Raw genomic sequence first — 25060 nt, 5'->3', positions numbered from 1 at the left:
AGCCTTGAAATGTGACAGGTCTCTGTCCCAGTGGGAAGTAGGGAGGAGCTGAGTGCGATGCCAGGAGAGGGTCCTCCCTGAGGCACCACACCGCCATCCTCTCTGAAATACTTCCAGCCAGGGCAGGGCCACAGACCAAGAGAGGGTCCCCACTGCCCGTAGCTCACCAACTTCCACCCCCTCCTCAGTGCTCCAGATTTCCCACACTCTCTCCCGGCCCTCAAAAGCATCCCTTTTTATTCCTTCCCTGTTTGTCCCATTGCTTCAGGGAGCCTTCCATAATTTCAACAATAAGCCAGGGTAGGATTGGGAACTCATAATAATGGACATCTTAACCAAAGTATCAAGCCAATTGCTCTGGTGTTATTCCTTCCCACCCCAAATTTCCCTTCAATCCCCACCCCACCCTCCATCACTGTGAGACTTGGAGTTCTGGGAAGAAGGGACTGTTTGCTACTCATTTTACATCCTCTAAAATACCTCACGTGGGGATTCTCAACTTCTGGACTCATGGAATCAAATCGTTCCCAGCAGCCCTTCCAAATTTTTATTGACATGTAAAAAGAAATTTGATTTTTTGCTACAAATTAGGATAAATATTATGACAGCAATGTCCAAGCTGTAACATGAAGCACATCAGATACTGGATGTGGAGCAGCTTTGCTGATACTCAGACTTATGAGGTTGGCATGTCAGCAGGTAGGCCCTACAGAGAAACTTCAAGAGCTCTGCCTCCAAGGAGAGCTCAGCCAGGGCCGAACCAGCTCTTCTCAAGCAGCAGCCGTCCTGAAGAGCAGACCCTCATTCTTTTATTGACCCGGTGATGGCAATTGCCTTGTCATGGTCACTGGCCTGATTAGTGTTGCTTTCCATCATTTGGTTATCTCACAACATGTCTCCAAAAAAATCCTAGAATTGGAAGCGTGCTTCTGTGGCAGACACGCTAGATGTTCACTCCTCTTGTTCTCATTTTCTTCCTTGCCAAAAGATATCCATTGTTCAGCCACCCAGCATAAAGAGTACATTGCCCAGCCTGCTGCAACTGTGCGTAGAGGGAATGGTGAATCACTCTGGGACTAGTAACAATGGGTTTCCAGGACTACGCCTGGTTCCTGGCCCTAAGGGGCAAGGAGAGGAAGGAAGTGGTTCCTGGAACCCACAGAGACAGCCTCCTGACAAGAACTGTGGCTTCTGTATTGGGTTGGGGTCTGTCAGAAATAGACCTTAAAACTAAGATTTCAGCACAAGTAGTTCATTTAGAAGCAATCCCAGGGGGCCCTGTAAGAGGGCAGGTAAATGAGACGGGGCAGGAAGGAGGCCAGGACAGGGTGCCATTGCTCCACAGATCACCACTGAGTGCCATCAGGCCAGTCTTGATAGGGATCCTGGGAGATGGTCAAGTTCAGAGTTGTCCCAACCTAGGGGAAAGGAAGTGGGGTTATTTATCCACTAATTCCCCAGTATTACTGGTTAAGGGCTGCACCCTGGACATATCAACCGTCCAGCATTTCTGGCCTGCCCTGGGCATGGGCTGGGCATATTTGCATGACCAGAAAAAGGCCTCATGCAGAGAGTGGCAGATGTTTATAAGGGGTGGTGAGCGGGGGCCACAGTCTGTTACACCTTCAGTTATGGTGTATAGCTACTCTCATCCGGAAAGGAACTGAGAACTAAATACCCAACCTCTCCCTTCACCCACTCTCCAATTCTTGCTAAACCAAGCCAGAAACCCACTGATGCAGTTCACACTGGACTTCCTCCCAGGACACAGAGCAGGGAGGAGGAGGTAAACTATGGATCCGTGGACCAGAGTGCCCAGTGCATCTGCCTTCTACTGTCTCTAAATGTCTTTGTTTAAAATCTCTGGCAGTACTGTTTGACTCTAAAAGTATTATAATACATTTATATGTTCCCTAAAACCAAAGAAACTTGTGACTGGAAAAGACCTTGGAAAACTCTGAGTCCAGCAATAGAACCAACGCCACCTAAGTGAGAGGAGACTTAAGTTCTAGTTCTGGCTCTAATAACTAGGAAGGACGCCAGTTTGGGTAAGTCACTTAGCAGTTCCTGCTGTCTCTTCATCCTATGATAGGACAAGGTGCTGTTGACCTAACAAAACTTTTGTGAAAAATGCTCTGTAATTACAAAGGTGTTTATAATTACCAGTGTGAAGTGATAGTACACCTTCCTGTTTCAGACAGATGAGAAGCAATGCCATGGGTAACCACATTAAGGAAGGAAATACGACTATTTTGTTTCGTTGTGTTTTTTCTCAACTAGTAAAACATTTACATAGTTATCTTTCACCACAAATTTTTTATTAAATGAGACAGAATATAAAGAAATAATATGTATTTATATACAGGCATTTTCTTACCTCTAATCCCCCTTCCAAATGATCTACATTCAATTAATTATACATCAGTTTCTAATGAATAATCATAGTCTTTTTTTCTCTCTCTCTCTAGTGTCAATTAGCACAAAGAGTCAGGAGACTTTGACTAGAAATAAATGGCAAAAATTTATTCAGGGGTCTTAGGGATTGCAAACCGGAAACACGACTAGGCAATTCCCAGACTGTTCTGAAGAGAAAAAAAAAGCTAAGAGTTCTTACAGGAAAAGTACATTGTTGAGAAGACTCAGTCAGCGCTGCATTCTTAGCCTCTAAATTGGTCTGAGATAGTGATCTTCCAGATGCCCCGTGATCTGGAAAATGGATGTCAGATGGTCTAGGGGAGGGATATCAGATGGTCTAGACACGTGAACAGTCTTCCCTAAGTTCTTTAGAGATTATCTGTAGGATTTATATATCTTCAGGTATTGGTACATAGCTAGTTAAAGTAAAATAAGATCTATCCCTCATGCTTCAGCCCATTTAGTCTGAACCAGTTTTGTCAGCTTGACTATACAGACTCTGTTTTAAATCAGCTTGGCTGTACTGACTCCATCTTGTTTTCTTCACTCATTCCTCACTAGTTATTTATTTTTGACAGTGTGCTTTTACTCCTTTAACCACTTCCTCTTTTATCTCCATGTACCTCAACATTTCTGATGATCCAGTAATTATGCCCAAGACTAAATTCATTCTCTTTTCACTTCCCTTTAAAGTAGAATTTTAATGATGGAGCACCATTAGTTTATAGTAAGAAGTACTGAGCAGACATATTTATGTACATTCACCAAATCCAAGGAAGTAATAAAATTATAATTATTGTTGCTTTTTTATAATTCTCACCTAAGGACATATTTTCATTGATTTGAGAGAGGAAGGGCGGGGGGGGGAGAGAACGAGAGAGAGAGAGAGAGAGAGAGAGAGAGAGAGAGAGAGAGAGAGAGAGAGAGAGAGAAAGAGGGAGAAACATGGATGTGAGAAGGAAACATCAATCGGTTGTCTCCTGTATAAACCCTGAGCGAGGATCGAATCTGCAACCTGGGTGTGTGCCCTGACCCTTCAGTATACGGGATGACATTCCAACCAACTGAGCACACTGGCCAGGACTATAATTATTGTTTCTAAATGGAAATTTCAGAATTTCTTCCTTGTTACAAACCAGGATATCGCTAACCCAGAGAAATTTATGAAACAAAGGCAGCATTTCCTTTATGGGTGTCACACTGTTACTGCCTTAAGATCCCAACCAGTGTGATCATGCACTTGGCAGGCCAAGTTTTCAAAAAGAATTTTTGGGTGGGGAGTTTGTTTGTTTTTAAATGTACCACCACTAGGAAAACAAGCATGTGTCAGTTCTTACCCACACAACAAGGCAGAGCAAGGTGAAGAAGACAGAGTCATTAAGGAAACCAAATAAGATATTTCATAAGAGAACATAAAGACATTCTTACTACTGACTCTATTGTTTCAAGTGTTTGCAGTAGGTGGGAGCGGGATGATTTATAAGTGTGAGGAAGGAAAAGGCTTTGTCCTTTTCCTTAAAGCGAGTCTACTCTGTTTTAATTAGCTTTCTGGTTGACATCAGGAAAACTGTAACACTCCATTATCACACCACCTTGAGGAAACAGACATTGCCCTCCTGAACTTCGTTAAGAAGCATAACACGTACAGCAGCTCAGGACAGACCACTTCAGGAAAGAAAAACCTTAGTGACCTAAGGCCGTCTACAGATTCAATGCAATCCCTATTAAAATACCAGCGGCACATTTCACAGAGCTATACTCAATTTAATTTTTACAGAATGCCTATGTGAATACTCTGATGTTTATACAACTGGCACTACAAATGTGAAAATTCTAGATTGGTTTGGGTTTTTACGTCAGACTGCTAGGAGTAATCAAATAAATAGGTAATACTATTTTGGTGTTACTTTAGGGTAGTATGAGAGCCCCAATCAAAATTAAAACACCTCTACCACCTGCCTGTTGCTATCTTAGTTTTCGTCAACTATGGACAAATTCTTTTTCTCCACAATTAGTTGAAAATAGTCACGGGAAAAGTAACAATAATAGGTACAATTTCTAGGTTTATTTTTTTAAAATATATTTTTATTGATTTCAGAGAGGAAGGAAGAGGGAGAGAGAGATAGAAACATCTATGATAAGAGAATATCATGGATTGGCTGCTTCCCGCAAGTCCCCCACTGGAGATTGAGCCCACAACCTGGGTATGTGCCCTTGACCGGAATCAAACCTGGATCTTCAGATCGTAGGCCAACACTCTACCCACTGAGCAAAACCGGCCAGGGCATCTAGGTTTAAAAAAGAAGAAAATGCCTACACCTAAATGAATTCTAAGTATTAATATGATTATCGATATTGATCTGACCGATAAATAGTGAGAGAGGAGGCAGAGAGAATATTTCCACAAAGAAATGGGTATTAATTATAATAAAACTTATAAATATAAAGTATGAATTGCATACAGGTTATATGGAGAAAATTCCTAGACAACTTGAAAACAGGAGGTAGAGACATTGAGGTCATCTCCAGACTGAATTTTAATCATCACCGTTCTCAGATATGGAGAAGAAATTTCTACAGAATAAATCAAATGAAGGCCTTATGTTTTGGAGGTTGTTTAGGCTTATTAATTCAAGAGTTTCTCTTGATTAAACAAGTCCTTTTGCCCACTCAAATAAATAAAAGAATTCAGTGTACCAAAACCATGACTCAAATCAAAAGGTCAGTAAATCTTGTGAGGACCAAGTGTGATGTTAGAGCTCCATGTTTTGCCCAAACAAACCAAATAATTTGACCGGCCTCCTTGGACTAAGCACTGTTTGGGACAAATTGGCAGCCTATCAACCTCTGAACCCGAGCTAGGGCATAATTTACTATGGAACCCCATTGTTGAAGGAACTTCATGTTCTTGGAAGCCCCTTGGATTACAAATTGTGAATTAGAGCTATCCGTGAGTGTGGCCAACGTCCGAAAGCTCGTGCTCCCTGAGAAGTGGCACCACCTCCAAACCCACCCATGGGGCCCCTGCCCTAGTGCTGCTAGAGGGATGCTTAAACCGGAAAGCCACAAATGACGAGTTTGATAACAATCACATGGGCTCCTCTGTCACTCAGGGCCCAGTGCTCAGTGATGGCGCTGGGCAGCTCACCATCCTACACGCCTGTGCTATGATTCTCACCTGCCAAGCCTCATAGAAACGCTCTGCCACATCTCTTGCCCTGTCCAGGACAGAAAAGTTGACTGTGTCCAAGTGAAGAACCAAGGACTGTGGCACTGCTGATATCAGAAATAGATATTACTTCAATGTATGAGGAGGATTTGAGTTGGAGAAATAATTGGGCAAGAAAAAAAATTTGCTCATTATTCCTTCCCTCTCAAATGCCATGACTAGAACAGATTTTTTGAATAGTAAAGTATTTGCCAATAGAGCATAGTGTTCACTTTCTTGAACTCTTTATATCCACTATTCACGATTTAGCACCGCTTTTACATCAGCTGTACATGGCAAGTAAGGAACAACTTGCAATACTAGACAATGCTTTCCTAAACTTGCATGTATGTAAGTCTAGATATAATATATATGAAACACAACACCTATTCTTCACATTAGTAACATAGTTATGATGTTTTATGTGTTTAGAAATATTTAATAAGACCAAATTAGATTTCAAAAAACAGAATTAAAATTTTCCATTGTATCTAAACAAATTTAAATTTTTATATTTATTAATTTTCACATGTTTTGCCTTTGAATTTAGCAAATCATTTTGATTATATTAGAAGAAAAATAGTGCCTTGAAAACATTGAATATTTTACACATTTACATTTAATTGATATATTTTTTATTAAAAGGTATTCATATTTTACATGCTTTTGTGGAAGTTTAAAAAAATTGGCCTCAAATTTTTTGACCTATCTCCCATATTCTCTCTGGGTGGGCTTGTAACTGCTCCAACCAATAGAGTACAATGGAGGTGACACTGTACGTCTTTTAAGACTAGATCCAAAAAGGCCAGGCAGCTTCTGCCTTGTCCACCAGCACACTTATTCCTGAACCCCTTAGCTGCCATTTAAAAAGTCCACTGTCCTGGGGCTGACATCAGGGAGGAAGCTTAAGTCATAGGAGGCATTCCAGTTAATAGTCGCAACTACGGTAAGCTTAGCCTTCCAGTATTCCCAGTCCCGGTACCAGAAGTGTGAGTGAAGAAACCTACAGATGATTTATAGTCTCCAGCTATCCAAGTCTTGGCAGCTGAGACCCAGAGATCACGAATCAGAGTTAAGTTATCTCTGCTGTATCCTGTCCAACTTCCTGACCCAGAGAATCCATAACGATAATAAAGTGGTTGTCATTTTATGTCATGAAATTCTGGGGTGGCTTGTTACACACCAGTAGATAACTACCATGCTTTGAATAAAGTTACATTTTGTTTTGTAACTTAGATCACTGAGAATGATTATTAATTAAACTAGAAAATATAAAAGTGGAGAGAAGGAAAAAATATTAAGAGACAAAAGTAGAGAGACTTCTAGTTATGGCAGTATGCAGGAGTTGACAATTCCACTCAATAATAAAATGAATATAGAATGTACTTCCACTTTGAGGAAGATGGAGTAGGTATACTTTTCCATATTCCCATCAGCAAGTATAACTATTGTAGAAACCTTGGACACTATATATATTAAAAATAAGAAGAAGCTAAAACGTGGAGAGAGGAAGACTGGCTAATGACCTTGGAACCCCAAAATGACACAGAGCAGTGTGTTCCCTGGGCTTTCTTTTTACCCATATATCCCAGACCTGGAGAAAGCTGGCCGCCACCTCCGCCAGCAGCAACGAGCAGGGCCACTTCCTCTGGTGTCAACAGAGGCCAAGGGCGGAAATGGACTTGGATTGCCCCCTGGAGGTTATGGGGCAGCACCCTCCTTCCACGGCCGGAGTAGTTTCTTGTCTCATAATAGAATACCCAAAATGTATAGGTTAATACCAATAAACAGAAATATCATAAACCAAATTTTTAAAAAGATGATAGATGCCAACATGGAGATTCTAGTTTAATTCTATTATAGCTTAAATTCTGATTTCTAATAGAAATTCTAGCTTAAATGTGTAAATATATGTAAAGTAATCATGTGAATTGGCCTTTCAGAGTTCTAATTATTGTGTAAGTATGGGTAATCCACTAAAATACGTTATGATTTAAATATATGGTGTCTTTTATTAAATAATTTATTTGTATATGAAAGAAGTCCATAGGTAGAAAGTGCTGGGCAGGCCTGAAGTTTCCATGGTTGTCACTATCCAGGTTTCTTCCATTTTGCTGCTAACCTTTGATTACCATCTCTTTTCATGTTCAAAAACGACAGCTCCAGCTCCAGCCATCTCACTAAAAATGTAAGCAGCAGGAATGGGAGGAGAACGGGGAACAGCCTTAATTTCACAAGAGATTTCCCCAGAGCCCCATCAATTTTCATTGGTCGAAATTACTTGTAAAAATCCCAACTAGCTGCAAAGGATGCTGGAAAATGTCATCTTTTGGCTCCATTGTGTTCAGTTAAGAAGTAAGGTTCTGTTTATTTGAGAGAGACGGGAGAATGGGCATGTGGTAAGCAGTCTCTGCCACGAATGAAGTTTACACAGATTCAAACCGGAGAAAAGATGGAACCATAGAGAATTTCCAAAGGATCAAATGAAGAAAAGAAAAACAAAACAAAAAACAACAAAAAAAATAAATTCTCCCTCTTACATTAAGGAAAAAGATAACATTATAAATTCATAAATGAGTTTCAGTTTAGGAATGGTAGGTGGTGTATTGCTAGTGCAGTGCTTGCTATGAATACTCATAGCTAAAAATAATACTAAGCTAAAGAAAAAGTTTTAAGACAGATTTCAAAGTGAAAACGTATTTTCCCTCTATAATGTATTCTTTATTAATCTAATAAGCAAGGAAATTCTCTCAAAGCTACTAAACTTTCATTTATTTTACTTACTTGAATAATTGCTTGTGAACCACTGTTTAATTTACAGTTATTTTAACCGTGGTTATTACAAAGATTAATGATGGTTTAAAAATGCTTCCTAGAGAGGGAGTAGGAGGAGGGAGGTGGAAATAGTTATGAAAAGATAATTGAGTGATCTTTGTGGCAGTGGAACTGCTCTGTATCTTTACTATGGTGTGGGTACATGAAAATGCGCATGTGATAAAATTGCATAGAACTAAATACACACACATAACACACACATACACACACACACACACACACACACACACGCATACACAAGAGTCAAACTTGGAAAATCAGAAGATGGGTGAATAGTATCAATGCCAATACTCTGGTTGAGTGTACTGTAGTTTTGCAAAGTGTTATCTTTAAACACTATACAGTGGTACCTCAATCAATAACTCATACAATTGTCCAAGGGCCCTGCTGATACAAAAAGCTTCTTACTGTGGCTTAGAACATTCTTAAGATTGTATTAAGCCTCTGTTATGCAACTTTTATTTGTCCACCTTCGATTTAATTCCATCTACTTTCTATATTTCAAGGATTCTCATAATGTCTAGTCCATTGAGAGCACCCCTTCGTGTTTTTCAATATCAATCAATGTATGTGCATGGATGTACCCTTGCTGTAATTTTCAGAGATTTAGGAAAGAGGGGAGGAGTGCGGAGAGGATAGAATGTGTTCTCCATCTGCCATGTTGATCCAGTCTCTTGGCTAAATTTCTAAGCACACATTGAACTTCTCAGTACCAAGCACAGACAGCTGCTAGTATCATATGATCTAATTTGGAAACCTCTGCTTCTGAGGTGATGTCATATTAAGCTATTTCCATTGAAGACTTGGTCCCCACGTTAAAAGTGGCATCTGCATGACACATGTGAAAAGATTTAATTCTCCTTCCTCAAAATTAACTTTCAGATTTAAATATTAGATCTCAAAAGAATGTCAAGTTCTATATTACAAAGATTCCTACAAGTATATAACAGCAACAATACAAATAATATTTTGGTCCAACTATGACAAAGAGAAAAAAAAAATTATTATTTCAAAAAATCTGTAAAGTGCTGATATTCAAAAATAAGAAAAAGCAACTCAGATCCTGAAATGTGATTTCCCTACGCTCAACCCTGAAATTACTTCAACCAATAGATTCTTAATATATTAAGAAATAATTCTTAATAAATTAAGGAATAATCTACCATTGGTTGAGAATTACAGTGTAAATTCCAAACTTTGAAATCTAACATACTCTGATTGGTCATGTCTATTAGCTGCCTCCTGCACACCCCTACCTGGGATTGAGCCCTTGTTCTGGAATCGAACCAGCAACCTTTGGTGCACAGATGACGCCCAACCAACTGAGCCACACTGGCGATGGCTTTTACTAAATATTTAATGAACATATAACATGCCCAAGGCACTGGTCTAGCTTGTGATACAACAGTGAACTAAACAGACAAAGCCTCCTGTTTTGGGCACCTCATATTCTATTTTTTTCCATAAGCTGAACTTGGCCTTTTCCTATAGAAATTACTCTCAAACACAAATATAGGTGTCTCTTTAGCATCATTCAATCATATAAAATGTTTGATAACATAACACAGAGATACATTTAGCTACTGACTTCAAAACATTAGAAGTGAATGTGAACAAGGTCAGTTATCCTAAAATGTATCTGCCTAAAGTGATTCACTTGGGAAAGGAAGTATTATTGCTAAGTTTCACCTAAGTGTACTATATTTAAGATAACTCTTACCAGACCTTAATCTAAATCAGAAAACCAAGCCATGGAAATAATCCAGATATAAGAACTGGGCAGACTGAGGAAAACACTGGAGCAAGATTCTGATCATCTACAGTTATACTATCCAACATGGTGGCTACTAGTCAACTTAGAATGAAAAATTTAAAATTCAGCTCTTCAGTCACTGTAGCCACATTTCAAGTGCACAGAAGCCACATAGGGCCTAGGTATAATATATCCCAAGTGCAGATATACCTAGTGAAACATTTCCAACATTGCAGGAAATTCTACTGGTGGTGTTGCTCTAGAAAATCAGAAGAGGCACCCATTTCTTAAAGAGGGCTACAAAAAGTAGCGGTTTGTAATAGCAAAAAGTAAGTTTTCTTCTCCATCCCTTGGATATTCCATCCCTAAATCTTATTTTCCCTTCATCTCCTATACAATGTCTCTTTTCCTTAATCCTTCTCTATCTTCTCACATTTCCCCCACACTCTATTTTTTCAACCCCCTCTCTATTTTTTTGCAGTAACAAATATGCCGTCCACATTTAATGATTTCATACATTTATTGAGGTTGATATGTTTTAGTAATTTCTCAGCGTTAAAATTTAAGGAGCTGAATCTTTCTAATATATTCATTCTCTCTCCCCACCCCCGATACAAAATTTAGATGAGACTTTTTTTTTTAAGGTATGTATCTTTGCTGTATTTTTCTTCATAGAATTATCCTTGCTTAGAATCCGAGTGGAAAAGATATGCAGTTCTGGTTGCAGACTCCGGGGTTTCCCTTCACCAAAGGAAGGGCTCAGGCGTCTGGGCCGCGAAGCCCGCACATCCCCGGCGGCTCTGGTCCTTCCGCTGGACCTCTACTGCCACCTAGCGGAGAGAGGGGCGAGGGCGCCTTCGCCCGTTTGGCGGTTGCCCAGCGACGGAGGCGGGGCCCGGTCTCAGAAGGGGGGCGCACACTAAACTCTGCCGAAAGAGCCGTAACAACGCCGCTTTCTATTGGCTGAAGAGATCTCAGCCATCACCATGAACCAATGATCAGATGCAAACAGGGTGACGTCGACGCTATGCGCCTGCTCCGCTCAGCCCCAACACCATCCCCTAGCGACGCGCCTGGCGACCGCCGAGACCCACTGTAAACACGTGGGGTTCTCGGCTGCCCCATGTACACCTCGCCGCTCGCGCTCCTGCAGGTGTTCTTCCTGCTGAACCCCGAGGGCGCGCGTCCTCAGCCTTCTTCCTCCCCGTCAGGGCCATTGCCCACCCCCTCGGAGCCGGGGTCGCAGGGCGGGACCCTTCAGACCTCTTCGGAGGGGACTGAAACCCCGCGGGCCGTGCCTGGGACTTCTTCGGTGTTCCCCACTCTGGGGACCCCTTCAGCGCCTGAAAATGGGGCCGTGGACCTCCTCCCAGGTGAGGGGAGGGAATGTGGGGGTGCAAACTACAGGCTTAGGTCTAAAATCCTGTGAACAAAGGGAATTGCTACAAAGTGAGGTTTGGGGGGCTGTCAGCGGAGGGGAATTGGCACCTGGAAGAACTTAGGGATCCTCATCCCTTTCGCTCCCCTTTATGTTGTCCCTCCGTAGTCTTACCGATCTGCGTCTGTGACCTGACTCCTGGCACCTGCGATATCAATTGCTGCTGCGACAGAGATTGCTCTCTTCTCCATCCGAGATCAGTTTTCTCCTTCTGCCTCCCGGGAAGCGTGCGGTGAGCCGACTTGTGCCCTAAAGGGGATGGGGGCCCTAGAATAGGTGATAGTTGGAATAGAAAGAGCTAGCCTTCCTGCCTTCCTCCCTCATTTCCACCGCAAGTGAGATTGCCGTGGTTGTTCCCAGAAGCGACATTGCTCTTCGGCATCTTTAGAGCAGGGCTGCCCAACAGACTAGGACCTTCGTGTTGCCCTGTGGCTGCCCGGAGAGTCATTCTTTGGCATCAGACGGACATCTAAGGGGCAACTTTGGACTCAGCCCTGTGCTTCTAAATGCATCTTCTTCATCCTGTCTGTGTCTTCACAGGTCTTCGAGTTGGGTTTGTGTGGACAACTCCCTTATCTTCAGGAGTAATTCCCCATTTCCTTCGAGAGTTTTCACGGATCTAAATGGAATTAAGCAGTTTTGTGTCCATGTGAACAACTGTGAGTAGCAGCCTGTTGGTTCTTATTGCCTAACATTTACACTGAGTAGCCAGATTATTATGATCTCTGAACGCATAATAACCTGGCCACTCAGTGTATATCCTATATAATAAAAGGCTAATATGCAAATTGTCCCCTCTACCAGGAGTTCTAACAGCAGGCAGGCCAACCACCCGCCCATGTCCCCTCTTCCTGGCCAGTCTGGCCGGACCTTACCCATGCACAAATTCATGCACCAGACTTCTAATACACACACACACATGCACACACACACACACACGCACACGCACACTGAGTGGCCAGATTATTATGCGTTCAGAGATTATAATAATTTGGTCACTCGGTGTATTGAAAGTTGGTTTTGTCTCTGCCCTTTTCCTTTCTTTGTTTTGTTTTTAATTTTTTTGTTGTTGAGAATTTCTGTCATCCTCTTTCCACCTGCCCCCTCTCTCTCTCTTATTAGTGAACATTTGTACTTTTTTAATACCCTCTTGGCTATGGGTCAGAAAACCCATACAGAACTTTAATTTCAATCATCCCTGTTGGCCCAGATAATTACAGGTAGATTCTATTCCCCTACTTGATACAATCTCCATGAAGGCTCTCATTAACTCGCCAATAAGTGATACATAGGAGGCACCAAATAGTACATGAAATGTCTTTGAAAAATGATCTATATACCAACCTTGTTTTTATTTTATGAAGCAACCGAGTAGGAGAAAGAGCATTAGAGTCAGATCTCAGCCTTGCCATTTACTTATCAGCTGCTCAGACTTGGGCAAATCCCTTGGCATTTCCAGTCTCATTTCTTCAATTGCAAAATAAGCAATAATAATAATAATAATAATAATAATACTAGCCCTGGATGTGAAAGTGCTCTGTTAACGTTAGAGTGCAAAAGCAATGAGAGGTGTTATTATTAAGGGTTTTAAATAGACTTGGGAATTTGCTGAGGATAGCTATAACAAATGAGCTGCGGCTGCCCCATCCTTTCCAGATCTCCCACTGCCTTCTAGTCCCAGCCTTCCTGCTCCAGAGCGATTGCAATAGCACCCAACCGGTCTCCCTTACTTCTGATCTCCCCTCCTGCCTCCTTGCCGTCCTGCTACTGCTCTGGACCAGTAGTTTTGAACTTTCTTTCCCCAACAACACCTGAGAGTCATTCCCTTAGAAACCATAGAAACTTAGGATTGTTCCGATTATATAAACATCGGATCTCCCAAGGTAAATTATCAGAATCTAGAAAGGATGGATTGTATACCCAGAAATGGGGTTGCCAAGACATGTGGTAACTCTTGTTAGTAATTTTTTGAGGAATCTCCATACCGTTTTCCATTGTGTTGGCTATATTCTTACCTCCGATATTAATACTAAAACTAATTCATTTAACAGATTACAAATAAATTAGAAGGTGATAGAAATCAGAATTGTTAACTCAAGATGGAGTATTGATTGGGAACCTTCTGGGAAAATGCTTTATAACTTAATCTGAGTAGTAGTAATATCGTTATGTAGATTTGTAAAAAATCTTTTGAGTTTACACTTAAGATTACCGCGTTTGTATACTTAAGCTTACTGTGTATATATTATGCCTCAATAAAAATATTAGTTACTTGGCATGCAAGCTGTTTAAAAATAAATATTTTGCTTTTAACTAAAACCCTTTTATTTCTAAACACATTTCAGCAAAATTAAACTATTTCCAGAAGCCCCAAACAGTCAATGCATCCAACTTCCAGACCCCAGCTACAGAGTTTGGAGGCCAACCGTTCGATTCAATATTCCGAACGCAGTCGCCACCACCTTTTTACAGGGTAAGCCTGGGGAAAGGGGCGGAATTGCTTGGTTTGATCATTCCCTCATAACCAACAATTGCCTGGGTATCTCTGAGGTACCTGGCTGTCAGTTCTTTTGGAGGGCAGTGTTTGTCCACAGTAACGAGCTGAATTAATTTTTGTTTCTGCTTTTTCAGTTCCTGGTGGACTTCTGTCCACTCTCATTGTGAATAAATTTCTGCTGTGCTTTGTCCAGGCCGGGGACCCCATTTTGACTTACTTCTCCAAGTGGTCTGTGCTGAGCTTGCTGAGGCAGCCTGCGGGAGTTGGAGCTGGGGGACTCTGTGTCGAGAGCAATCCTGCCGGTGAGTCCAGAGCAGAAGTGCCAGCCTTTGTCTTCAAGCTAGAATAGGCTTTCTCATTTACCACCCCTTCATTCTTTGTGCGCTAAGGTTTCCTGGAGAGTAAAAGTACAACCTGTGTCCGTTTCTTCAAGAACCTGGCAGACAGCTGCACCTCGGACCCAGCCCTCAATGCTGTATCTTACTACAACTTCACAGTCTTGAAGGTGGGTATCCCGTCTCTCCCACCGTCAGCCCTATGGGTTTAAAATCAGCATGCTGCCCGCTGCTGGGTTGTGGGCAAAGCGCTAACTTGGAAGTCAGAATGCCCAAGAGCTACATAAAAGACAGAGGGCCTGGAAGTCCTATTGTCTGAAGAAAGAGGAAAGAATTAGGGCTATATAGCCACGATTAGAGATTTTCAACCTCCTGGCTAATGGGATTGGCTAGGTGACATCTAGCCAATGATGAGGGGGTGACATCTCACTATTTCATCAAAACTTCTGCTTTTGTCATTCAGTAGAGCTCAGAGTAGATGGGCATCACAGTCCATCCAGCCTCCCTTCAGCTTTCTCCTGGCATTTAGTGTAAAGAAGAGTCAGGGAGAAGAGAGGAAGCAAATGATTGTAATATGTTGACTTATTCCCTCCCCCGCCAAATGTGAAAATGCAAGCTCCTGGAGGTTCTCTCTCAGATATGTGCATGCTCATTTTCTTGCTTTTCTCTTATTCTAGGTGCCAAGAGGTATGAATGATCTGCAGAATATGAAGGTAGGATGCTGCTCATCAGGAAAAAGTAAAGTGAATATTTGGTCCCTTTTCAGCCTTGATTATAATATGAAAGAAAATGTATTTGTAATGTATCAAAGTGTCAAGTGTGAATCTAAAACAATGTTTTCCAGGTATTCTATATGATTAAAAAGCATCATATGAATTAAGAATTCAAAAGGTTGTTACTAGATAAGTTTGGGAAATATTGGGTTAAACAAAGTTAAACACTATATTTAGGGAGGACTTCTTGGAGTCTTTAATAGGCTTAAGGGCCTTCTTAATCTCTAAAAGGCAGGTATCAAATATAGTATTTCTAAAACTTAATTGACCATGGAACCTTTATTTTATATCTAATAGAATCAGTGTCCTGAGAAATATGTTTTGAGATGTGCTGACTTAGAATGACAATGTCTTGGACTTAAGTTGTAGGCTGGCAGCAGAAGGAGAAAGAAAGTTGATGGTCAAAATGAAAAATACTCATTTTAGCATGATACGTAGCTAGAGGGGAAATGCTGCTTTCGATTTTAGTTGATTTGCTTCTTTCCCTTTTCAGTTCCAAGTTCCTGTAGCACTTGTCTCCCAGGCTGCTTCTCCTCTGTTGGCTGGAAACACTTGTCAGAATGCTGTTTCCCAGGTAGGGATGCTGACCTCAGGCTCTGGGTGGATGAATGTTGATCACTATTACTGAGGTGCCTCGTCTTCAGTACCACACTGACCCCACGTGAAGTTTTGTGCGTTACCTGAAAATTAACATGCCAAGAATTGAGCCCATCCCCTTCCTCCCTACTATGTTTCGGTCGTTTCCACTGCTACCGTCCTCTAGTATTGCATGTCGTGAACATTAAGAGTATTTCTGACTTCTCTGTTGATATGCAGTCTCTTAGGGTTCTTACTGACCATGTTTTCTTCTGTTAGCAAAGTCAGTATCATCTGAAAATCTGAAGTAAACTAATCAATTTTTCCTCTATTCTCTTCTAATCAACCTACAGAAGTAAAAATTATCTTAAAGCGTAACTTGAAAGATTATGTTCAGAAATCTAAGGATCACTTGTTTATAAGTTTCAACTCCAGCTGCTATTTCTCCTCATCCTCAGACATAAGACAGCCAAGTAAACCAGGTTTCCATTCACCTGCCTGGGTTTCTTCTCGCCTTCCTCTGCACACAATCAAAACTTATTTTTCTTCCCTTTCAAACCTAAAACTCACCTCTCCCCTGGATCTCTTAAGAGTTCTATCCGGTCTCTTTTCTCATGTGTTTTTAAGTCTACTTGTTTATTCTCCCTCATTTAGCTATATTTTTAATTGAGATATAATTAACATGTAATACTATTGAATTCGTTTTAGATGTACAATATGATTTGATATATGTAATGGGGTGGGCAAAAATAGGTTTACAGTTATGAGTTAACCATGACCACACGGTTCCAAATTTTTTTCTTGCAATGAGAATTTTCAAGATCTACTCTTTTAACAACTTTCAAATATACAATTTTGTTCATAGTAGTCACCATGCTGTACCCGCATTCATTTATAATAACTGAAAATATAAATTAAACATAATTGGTCCACTAAATAATCTTTACTAATTGACTCTCCTTTTGTATTGCAGGTCATCTATGAGATAGAGACCAATGGGACTTTTGGGATCCAGAGGGTCTCTGTCAGCTTTGGACAAACCAACCTGACTGTGGAGCCAGGCGCTTCCTTACAGCAGCAGTTCATCATTCGCTTCAGGGTGAGGGCCCTTCTCCTGGGGGGGTAGCGGGCGGAGGAATATAGTTCCTCTGCGTCGGTAAACATGAGAAATAGAGTGAGAATATGAAGGCCTACTTCAGTCTGTCAGGTGAGGCATTTCTTTTATAGTGTGCTGACTTCCTGAATACATTTAAAAGGATAAATAATCCCGTCACTACAGAGGAAAAGAACAGCCATTGCTGTAGCAGAGTCAAAGCCAAGGGAACCATGAAGCACACTTGGTTTGTGGCCCCAACAAGAGGCTTCAACATCTAGTGTGCCATAATTTAACTACAAATGATAGGGATTCATCAATGCCTGTTCATTAACGTTTTCTCTGATTCTCTATTTGGCCCCCAGCAAGGCAGGAATTCAATGTCAAATCCAAACTCTTTTTTAAATAGTCATTTTGAAACATAAACTCAGCCATCATCCCATGAAAGTTCTTTAACTAGCTTTTCTCATATGTCTGTGCATTCAGTAGATACTTTCTCACTTTTTATATTTCTGTATTATTTGCTCTTACGAGCTTACAATGAGTATGAATTTTGTCTGTGTATTTATGAATGTTGTCAAAAGGTAAGTGGCATTCAGGGTTTTAGTCGTTCCCCACTTAACCTATGTTTCCAGTCTTGATCACCACCTTTGTCTTTCTTCTGCTGCTACTTTTTTAACCTCACCGAGACCGGTTTTTTCCTCAGCTCTGCCTCCAGGTGATCAACCAGGTCTCATCTCTTAGAGTTCATCTCTGGAACATCTATAGCTAATTAAAATATATTTTAAGTTACATTTCTCCTTTCAGCCAGGCTGAACAAAGACCTAAATTGATAGTAATTTTTTAAAAACAGGGTTGATAAACCTTTGCTTGTAATCCTTGGTAGCAGTGCCATATAGTGAGTATATATGGTCAATTTCAATATTCAGATCACTCAGGATTTACTGCAGGGAATAAAAATGGAAGTCATTGGAATAGAAATTTTTGCCAAACCTTACACTGTGGAGGGAAGCCCCAGTGCAGCTAACTTAAGGAAGGTGTGAAGTCAAGCAGGGGAAGGTGTGAGAGCATGCTTCCTCCGTAAGTGACTTTCTTTTACTCTTTCTGTAGGCCTTTCAGAGCACAGCCACTTCCCGGCCTGGTCCTCGAAGCGGGAATCCTGGCTATGTTGTCGGGAAGCCACTCTTGGCTCTGACTGGTGACATACGTCACTCTGTATCCTTCCTGGAGCTGAGTGGCCTGTTGCAGCCTAATGAGAAAAGCTGCAGCTGCTGACCTTTTGGATTTTCCAATTCTGCAGTCCCCCCTTTTTTTTTCGGTATCCAGGACTCCTTTACCAAGCCATTAATACAGGGTATTCTCAAATGGTGATATGACCAAAGGTTTTAAAACACCTTAGACTGGCTGAAGGTGAGGATCATGACGTTGTTTTAATGAGGTATTTTATATGCTGTTGTGTGATCAACCATTTTTTGGAAAAACATTATCTCAGTGTGCTTTTTAATTACTAGAGGAAGAAAACCATGATATTGATAAAATATAAGTGGTGTTAAGGAAACGATAAGAGCATGCCTTTTCCAGTCTGCCTATTTTCTTCTGTTATGACCTCCTTGACCAGTACTTCCTATCTCAGGTGACCCTCTTGCAGAGCCAGGGTGATGGAACTTGCTCTGTCAGGAGACACAAAGTACAATTTGGGGTGAATGCAATGTCTGGATGCAAACTCAGGTAATTCATTGCTCCCACATCATTTCCCACAATTTTGTCTCTATCTAGGGATTATGTTGGTATGATAACTTCTATATTTTGAATGATAGTTCAGAGATTGCTAGTTAGGAATAATCATAGAATCTAAATGATATTCATAATACTAAGAGTTTTCTGACAGTCCTCTATACTTACCGAAGATTTTTTTCCTTCCAATTCATTTTATACTATTACGGTATCCTATATAATAAAAGGCGAATATGCAAATCAACCGAACAGCAGAATGACTGGTTGCTATGATGCACACTGACCACTAGGGAGTAGACGCTCAATGCAGGAGCTGCCCCCTGGTGGTCAGTGCGATCCCACAGGGGGAGTGTCACTCAGCCAGAAACCAGGCTCACAGCTGGCAAGGGCTCACAGATGGTGAGAGAGTGCAGGCTGGGCTGAGAGACCCCACCTCCCACATGAATTTCGTGCACTGGGCCTCCAGTTTGGTTACTATGCTAATATGGTTTCATTATTAAGTTAGCATTGGACTGCAGCCTCAATGATGTTTAATTTCAGGCTGAAAAATGTAGATTGCAGCCACTTGCAACAAGAGATGTACCAGACTCTTCACGGAAGGCCCAGACCAGAGCATGTTGCCATCTTTGGTAACGCTGACCCCACTCAGAAGGCAGAGTGGACCCGGATCCTCATCAGGAACTGCAGTGTTTCAGTAAGGAGAGAAATACCTGTCTGACCGGGACTCGCATTCCCATTTTGTTGAAATTAAAACCAGCCCTATTTCCATAGATAATGTGGTTATTATCCTATATAATAAAAGGCTCTTATGCAAATTGTCCCCTCGACTGGGAGTTCAACTGGGAGTTCGACCAGGGGGTGGGGCTGGCTGGCCGGGGGTAGGTGCTGTGGGCAGTTGGCCAGCCGGCCCCACTCCTGATCGCCCCCCCAACCTTGATTGGGGGTGGACTGGCCTGCCAACCTCCCATGTCCCCTCCCCTGGCTGGCCCAGCCCCATTGGGACAGGCTGGCCAGACACCTCCCGTACACGAATTTGTGCACTGGGCCTCTAGTCTATGTATATAAAAGCCTAAGTGACTGTTACAACCGGGTGCTATGATGCATACTGATCACCACATGGCAGCTGTTCAACGCAGGGCCTGCCCCTGGTGGTCAGTGCGCTCCCACAGCCAACCTCCTGCAGCCGGCCAACCTCTCGTGGTCTTTCCCCCCAGTTGGCTAGCCCGATTGGCACTGGGCCAGATGGCCCCTATTGGCCCTGATTGCCCCCAATCGCTGGCCAACCCAAGGGACCCCACTTGTGCACGAATTCATACACCAGGCCATTTTAGAATTTTAATTTTCCTAAGATCAAGAATAGTAATACAGTCTGTAAACTTTTGTGTTCTCTACACACATTGCTTTCTCTGTTAATGTACAATGTTTAATTAAGAAATAATGGCTACTCAGTGCATGGTGATGGATTTATAGATAGCCATCAGAAACTCAAACAGATGCTTTTTACCCTTCTGCAGGCTACACACTGCACTTCTTGCTGTGTCGTACCAGTGTCCCTGCAGACCCAGGTATTGTGGGCATATATAGGCCTCCAGTCCAACCCACAAGCTCATGTGTCAGGAGCACGATTCCTGTACCAGTGTCAGTCCATAAAGGTAAGTCATGGCTGCCGAGACCGGTTTGGCTCAATGGATAGAGCGTCGGCTTGGGGACTGAAAGGTCCCGGGTTCGATTCCGGTCAAGGGCATGTACATTGGTTGCGGGCATATCCCCAGTCGGGGGTGTGCAAGAGGCAGCTGGTCGATGACTCTCTCTCATCGATGTTTCTAGCTCTCTATCTCTCTCCCTTCCTCTCTGAACAAAATCAATAAAATATATTTAAAAAAAAAAAAAAAAAAAAAAAGGTAAGTCATGGCTCATAAGGGACCACTAATCCTTGCAAAGCCTAGACTGTCTTATCAGCCATTTGATGCCTATATAACTTTTGACTTCTGAGAAACAATGTATGCTACCAGCCAATGCTTAGAGTGAGCTGAGACAATTTACTTTCAAGTAGATCCTCCCTGCCTGGCTACTGATTTTTTAATATCCTGAACCCAGACTATAGTGTAGGTTACTTTCTTTTAAATTATAATACACTATTATTAAATTGGTTGATTCAGCCACAGAAAATAATTTTCCATAAATATATATTCAGTGTGACAGTCACACACTTGAGTCTCTGAGCCTTTGTTCTGAGAGATGTCTGAGATTTTACTGCCTATGTTTTCTTTTAGGATTGTTACACTTTCATAATTTACAGTCTTTTATCTGTGTTTATTCTTGTGTATAGTGTAAGTTGGTCTAGTTGCATATTCAACTGTCAAAACTCATTACATTGAACATTTGAGATGTGTACCTTTTATTGTATATAAATTATACTTCAATGAAAAAGTTAAAATGAAAAAAGAAGACAAAAAAAAAAAAGCCACTGACTAGGGGATAATACTTGTAATACACTGGCAAAGTTCTTGTATGTAGAATAAAGAACTCTTACAACTCAATAATGAATTACAAACATGAGTCAAAGAGGAAGGTGTCCTAGTTTATGGTCTGAAATATGAATCTACAAAACATAAATCAAAGAGGTGGTATCCACAGCCTTTTCTCTGATAACTAGAAGCCCGATGCACAAAATTTGTGCAAGAGTAGGCCTTCCGTCGAAGCTGGTTTGGCTCAGTGGTAGAGCATCGGTCTGCGGACTGAAGGGTCCCAGGTTCGATTCCTGTCAAGGGCATGTACATTGGTTGCGGGCACATCCCCGGTGGGGGGTGTGCAGGAGGCAGCTGGTCGGTGTTTCTCTCTCATCGACGTTTCTAGCTCTCTATCTCTCTCCCTTTCTCCTCTCCGTGAAATATCAATAAAATATATTTAAAAAAAAAAAAAAAAAAGAGTAGGCCTTCCTTTCCCCATCTGCCAGCACTGGGTTCCCTCTGGCACGTGGGACCCAGCTTCCCTCTGGGCGCCAGCAGGCACCTGGGACCCGGGCTTGCCTTATAGCTCAGCTTCCTCCAGAAGGTCATCTGGTCTAATTAGCATATTATGCTTTTATTATTATAGATGAGTTTTTATTTGAAAGGATTCAACATGCAGATTTACATAGAATGATTTTAAAATTTATCATTACCAAAACCAAATAAAACCTAATGCAAAGTAAATCTTATTTGGGGAAAACAGGTTTTGCTGCATATAAACTGAATTGAAGAAAAAAAAACCCTAAAATCTCACAAAAAGTTTAAACAGAATTGTAGGTTAAGGTAGAAATGAAATAAATCAACCATATATGATAACTGAATTCCTACTAAAAGAAATGAGCTGACTTGGCCATGTACCTTTTGTTGTCTTGATACTAGTAAAAGAATTGAGTTAATTGGACTTCGATTGAGGTTGCTTTTCCTTTGGTTCCATTTTTTGTTTTTATTTTTTCACTGTTCTTGCTGCTCATGCTAAACAGTAAATTTTCAAATTTTGCTTATATATAATTTTTAAAATATAAATAGGAAAAAATTTAGAATTTAAATATAACACACTGAACTTACCTCAGAAATCTTGTACCTTATGAGGACTAAGAAAACAGAGATAAACTCATAATAAGTTATTTTCATTGCATTATGTTGAAATACAGGGCTAAAAAAAATTTGTATTATATTTTCAAGTGTGTTTGAGACCAGCTTGTTTTTATGTATGAATAAACTTGGGTTCTTACACAGAAGCTACTGAAAAAGACCTAAAGGTCTGGGATCATGAGTGAGACGGACTGATGTGTGGCCTTGAGGTACAGTTGGTTGTGCACTAGGTTTGCTTATACCAGCATTACCACAAATGTGAGAGTAATTTGTTGTGCTATGACTTCATAGGTGCCACATCACTGGGCAATAGGAATTATTCAGCTCCATTATAATCTAATGGGACCACCATCAGATACGTGGTTGTCATTGACCAAAACATTGTGAATCTGCCAGCTGTCCGTATCTTTGTGTCTTTTTGTGGAACTACTAATTTTCTTCAGAAAAAGGCCCTCCCTACTGAACAGTAGTTGTAAGACCATCTGTCAACATTTTGGAATTAGATGAGGAAAGGTATTTCATTACACAGAGTAATTTCCTTATTTTTAGTTCTATGCCTCACTCAGTCCTTCTTTATGCCCAACATCTCTAAATCCAGAATTTCTCTGATTTGAATTGTCCAGTCTCTTCTCAAGGTGCGGAAGAGGTTGCTTGTTTGCATGGAGGAAGTCCCATTCAGTCGCCATGTTCTGTCCCTATCTCTTCCTTGCCTCCCTGTAACCTCCTGTTACTGAGTCTTTCCGGGTTCTACAGAGACTTGCTTGCTTTGTCTCTGGAGGCTTTTAGGTATAGCCTCCTTTCCCTCTGTGAGCCTGGATCCTCTTGGAGCCTGATAAGGTAGAGCTGTTAAGCACGTCACAGCAGTTTTGCCATCTGGCCTCTCTGATATCAGGCAGCTCCCCAGGTGGGGGAAGCTAGAGTCAGTCTTTAGGTAGGTGAAACTGTTCACAGTTCTGGACTGTTGCTGAGAAATTCATTTCCTGTGTCTCATAGAAAATAACATAGGACCAATGTGAGAAAAAGGTATATCTTGCTTAGAGCAATTTGGTTTTGGTCTTTCTGAAGTGAAAGTTATAAAAAAAAAGTCAAGTAAAGGGCTATTTAAATTGGTACCAAGTGAAGACCTGTTGTGGACTTTCTTCCTGCAGGATTCCCAGGTAACAGAAGTGTCTTTGACAACTACTGTGACCTTTGTGGACATTACCCAGAAGCCAGAGCCTCCTCGGGGCCAACCCAGAACCGACTGGAAATTGCCATTCGACTTCTTCTTTCCTTTCAAAGTCGCCTTCAGCAAAGGAGCAGACTCTCAGAAAGGCTCAGTCTCTCCTGTCCTTATCCTGTGTCTCTTACTCCTTGGAGTTCTCTTAACCTAGAGACTAAGTAACAAAAGGAGAGGAACCGGATTTTAATCTTCCCTATGGGAAGTCCTACAGCAGCCTACTTGTGTTGGCTAATGACCAGAGAGCATTTAGGAGAAGAGTGGACTTAACTGGAGGAGCCTTTGTACATGAGAGAAGAGATTTTAGAAAAGCAATAAAAATATCTTGTTCATCCTAGCTCTCTGCTTAGAACTTGAACTTGCTGCAGTGACGTCAGTTGCAAAGATCTCCAAAAATTGAGGTCCTGGTATATAACCTACAGAATACCAGCTACACATCAAGTTCTGTACTCCTCAAGCAGGGAAGTGCAATGAGCCCTTCCTCCGGCCCTTCAGTGTGTGATGCCTGGCCAAAGGTTCACAAACCTTCATCCATCTGCTTGCAGGCATCTGGGCTCAACATCAAAAAGGATCATGCTCCTACGCCCCCCACATGAACTTGGGACTAGCTGCCCTCTGGATTGAAAGAAGCTGACTGTTCAGAAAAGAAAACCACTCGCTTTGTATTTTATCGGGCTCCTCCCTGCTCCCTTGGGCCAGTCTTCCCAGGCAAGCAGTTATTTCTACAGTTCCCAAAATGAATGTAGAATCCCAACCCCCTTTCCTACTAGCAAATGATCCCACTGCTTGTGTTTTTCCTTTCCTCCCCTGTGGTGGAGAAATAAAACTGATTGAGACTCAATTGTCGGAATCCCAGCAGCACATACAAGTTAACTGACGTGGTCTGCCTCATGATTATTTTTCTACATATATGAGGGTTTAAAACAGAGGTTCCCAAACTTGTTTGTGCCGTAGATCCCTTGCCATGTTTTTCGGTTTTGGGTAGACCCCCTACTTACCTGATATTGATTTTTTTGTAAATTTCTAACTGTAGTGAAGTTTAGTGTTAAAAACTTGAAATAAAAACACATGTTAAGTTTTATACATTTATTTATTGAATTTAAATTAAAACTACTCAAAATAAAATTTTGTATCTGTTATATAAAATATACGTAACATAAAATAAACTAAGCAATAAGTAAATGTTTTTAGTGGGAAGGATGAACCTGATGCTTTAATACTAAATTATCAACATTTGGTGTCAATTTTGTAAGGTTTAATCTTAAATCTCCTCAGCTAATGATGTCCAGTATGTTTCTTTTTTTCGTTAGGAGATTGGTAACAGCGCTAAACCCCCTTTCCACAAGGTATGACAATGGAAAGGAAATAAAAAATTTCCTCGCTATATTCCATAATACGGGATAAGTAACGGGTATGTTTTTTTGCAGCCAGAATTGCTGATATCCGTTTTTAAACTGAACCTTAAGTTCTTCGTTTGTACTTATTTCAGTCAGTTCCTCTTGTATTATGACATTCGTTTCTTCTATTTCACCATATGGGTTAATTATCCACGGTGGTATTACCATAGTCAAAACATCATCAA

The 25060-nt window shown here is 41.2% G+C and overlaps 1 protein-coding gene across 1 annotated transcript; it reads left to right on the top strand.

Annotated features, from left to right (window-relative positions):
• Positions 1-11205: 11205 nt before the first annotated feature.
• Positions 11206-24351, top strand: TCTN3 (tectonic family member 3). Its single transcript, XM_084903518.1, is given in 15 exon segments — positions 11206-11584; positions 11758-11881; positions 12190-12308; positions 13995-14122; positions 14340-14448; positions 14536-14651; positions 15159-15194; positions 15748-15828; positions 16804-16929; positions 18034-18138; positions 18557-18651; positions 19198-19351; positions 20172-20309; positions 23408-23620; positions 23623-24351. Coding segments are annotated over 15 exon segments (1815 nt in total). The 5' UTR covers positions 11206-11334; the 3' UTR covers positions 23644-24351.
• The last annotated feature ends 709 nt before the right edge of the window (positions 24352-25060 follow it).

Source organism: Pipistrellus hanaki, assembly GCF_964339955.1.
Source record: "Pipistrellus hanaki genome assembly, chromosome: 14".
In the NCBI taxonomy this organism is placed as follows: Eukaryota; Metazoa; Chordata; class Mammalia; order Chiroptera; family Vespertilionidae; genus Pipistrellus; species Pipistrellus hanaki.
Note: the sequence above shows the minus strand (reverse complement) of the source record. Positions and strands in the feature narration are given on the sequence as shown.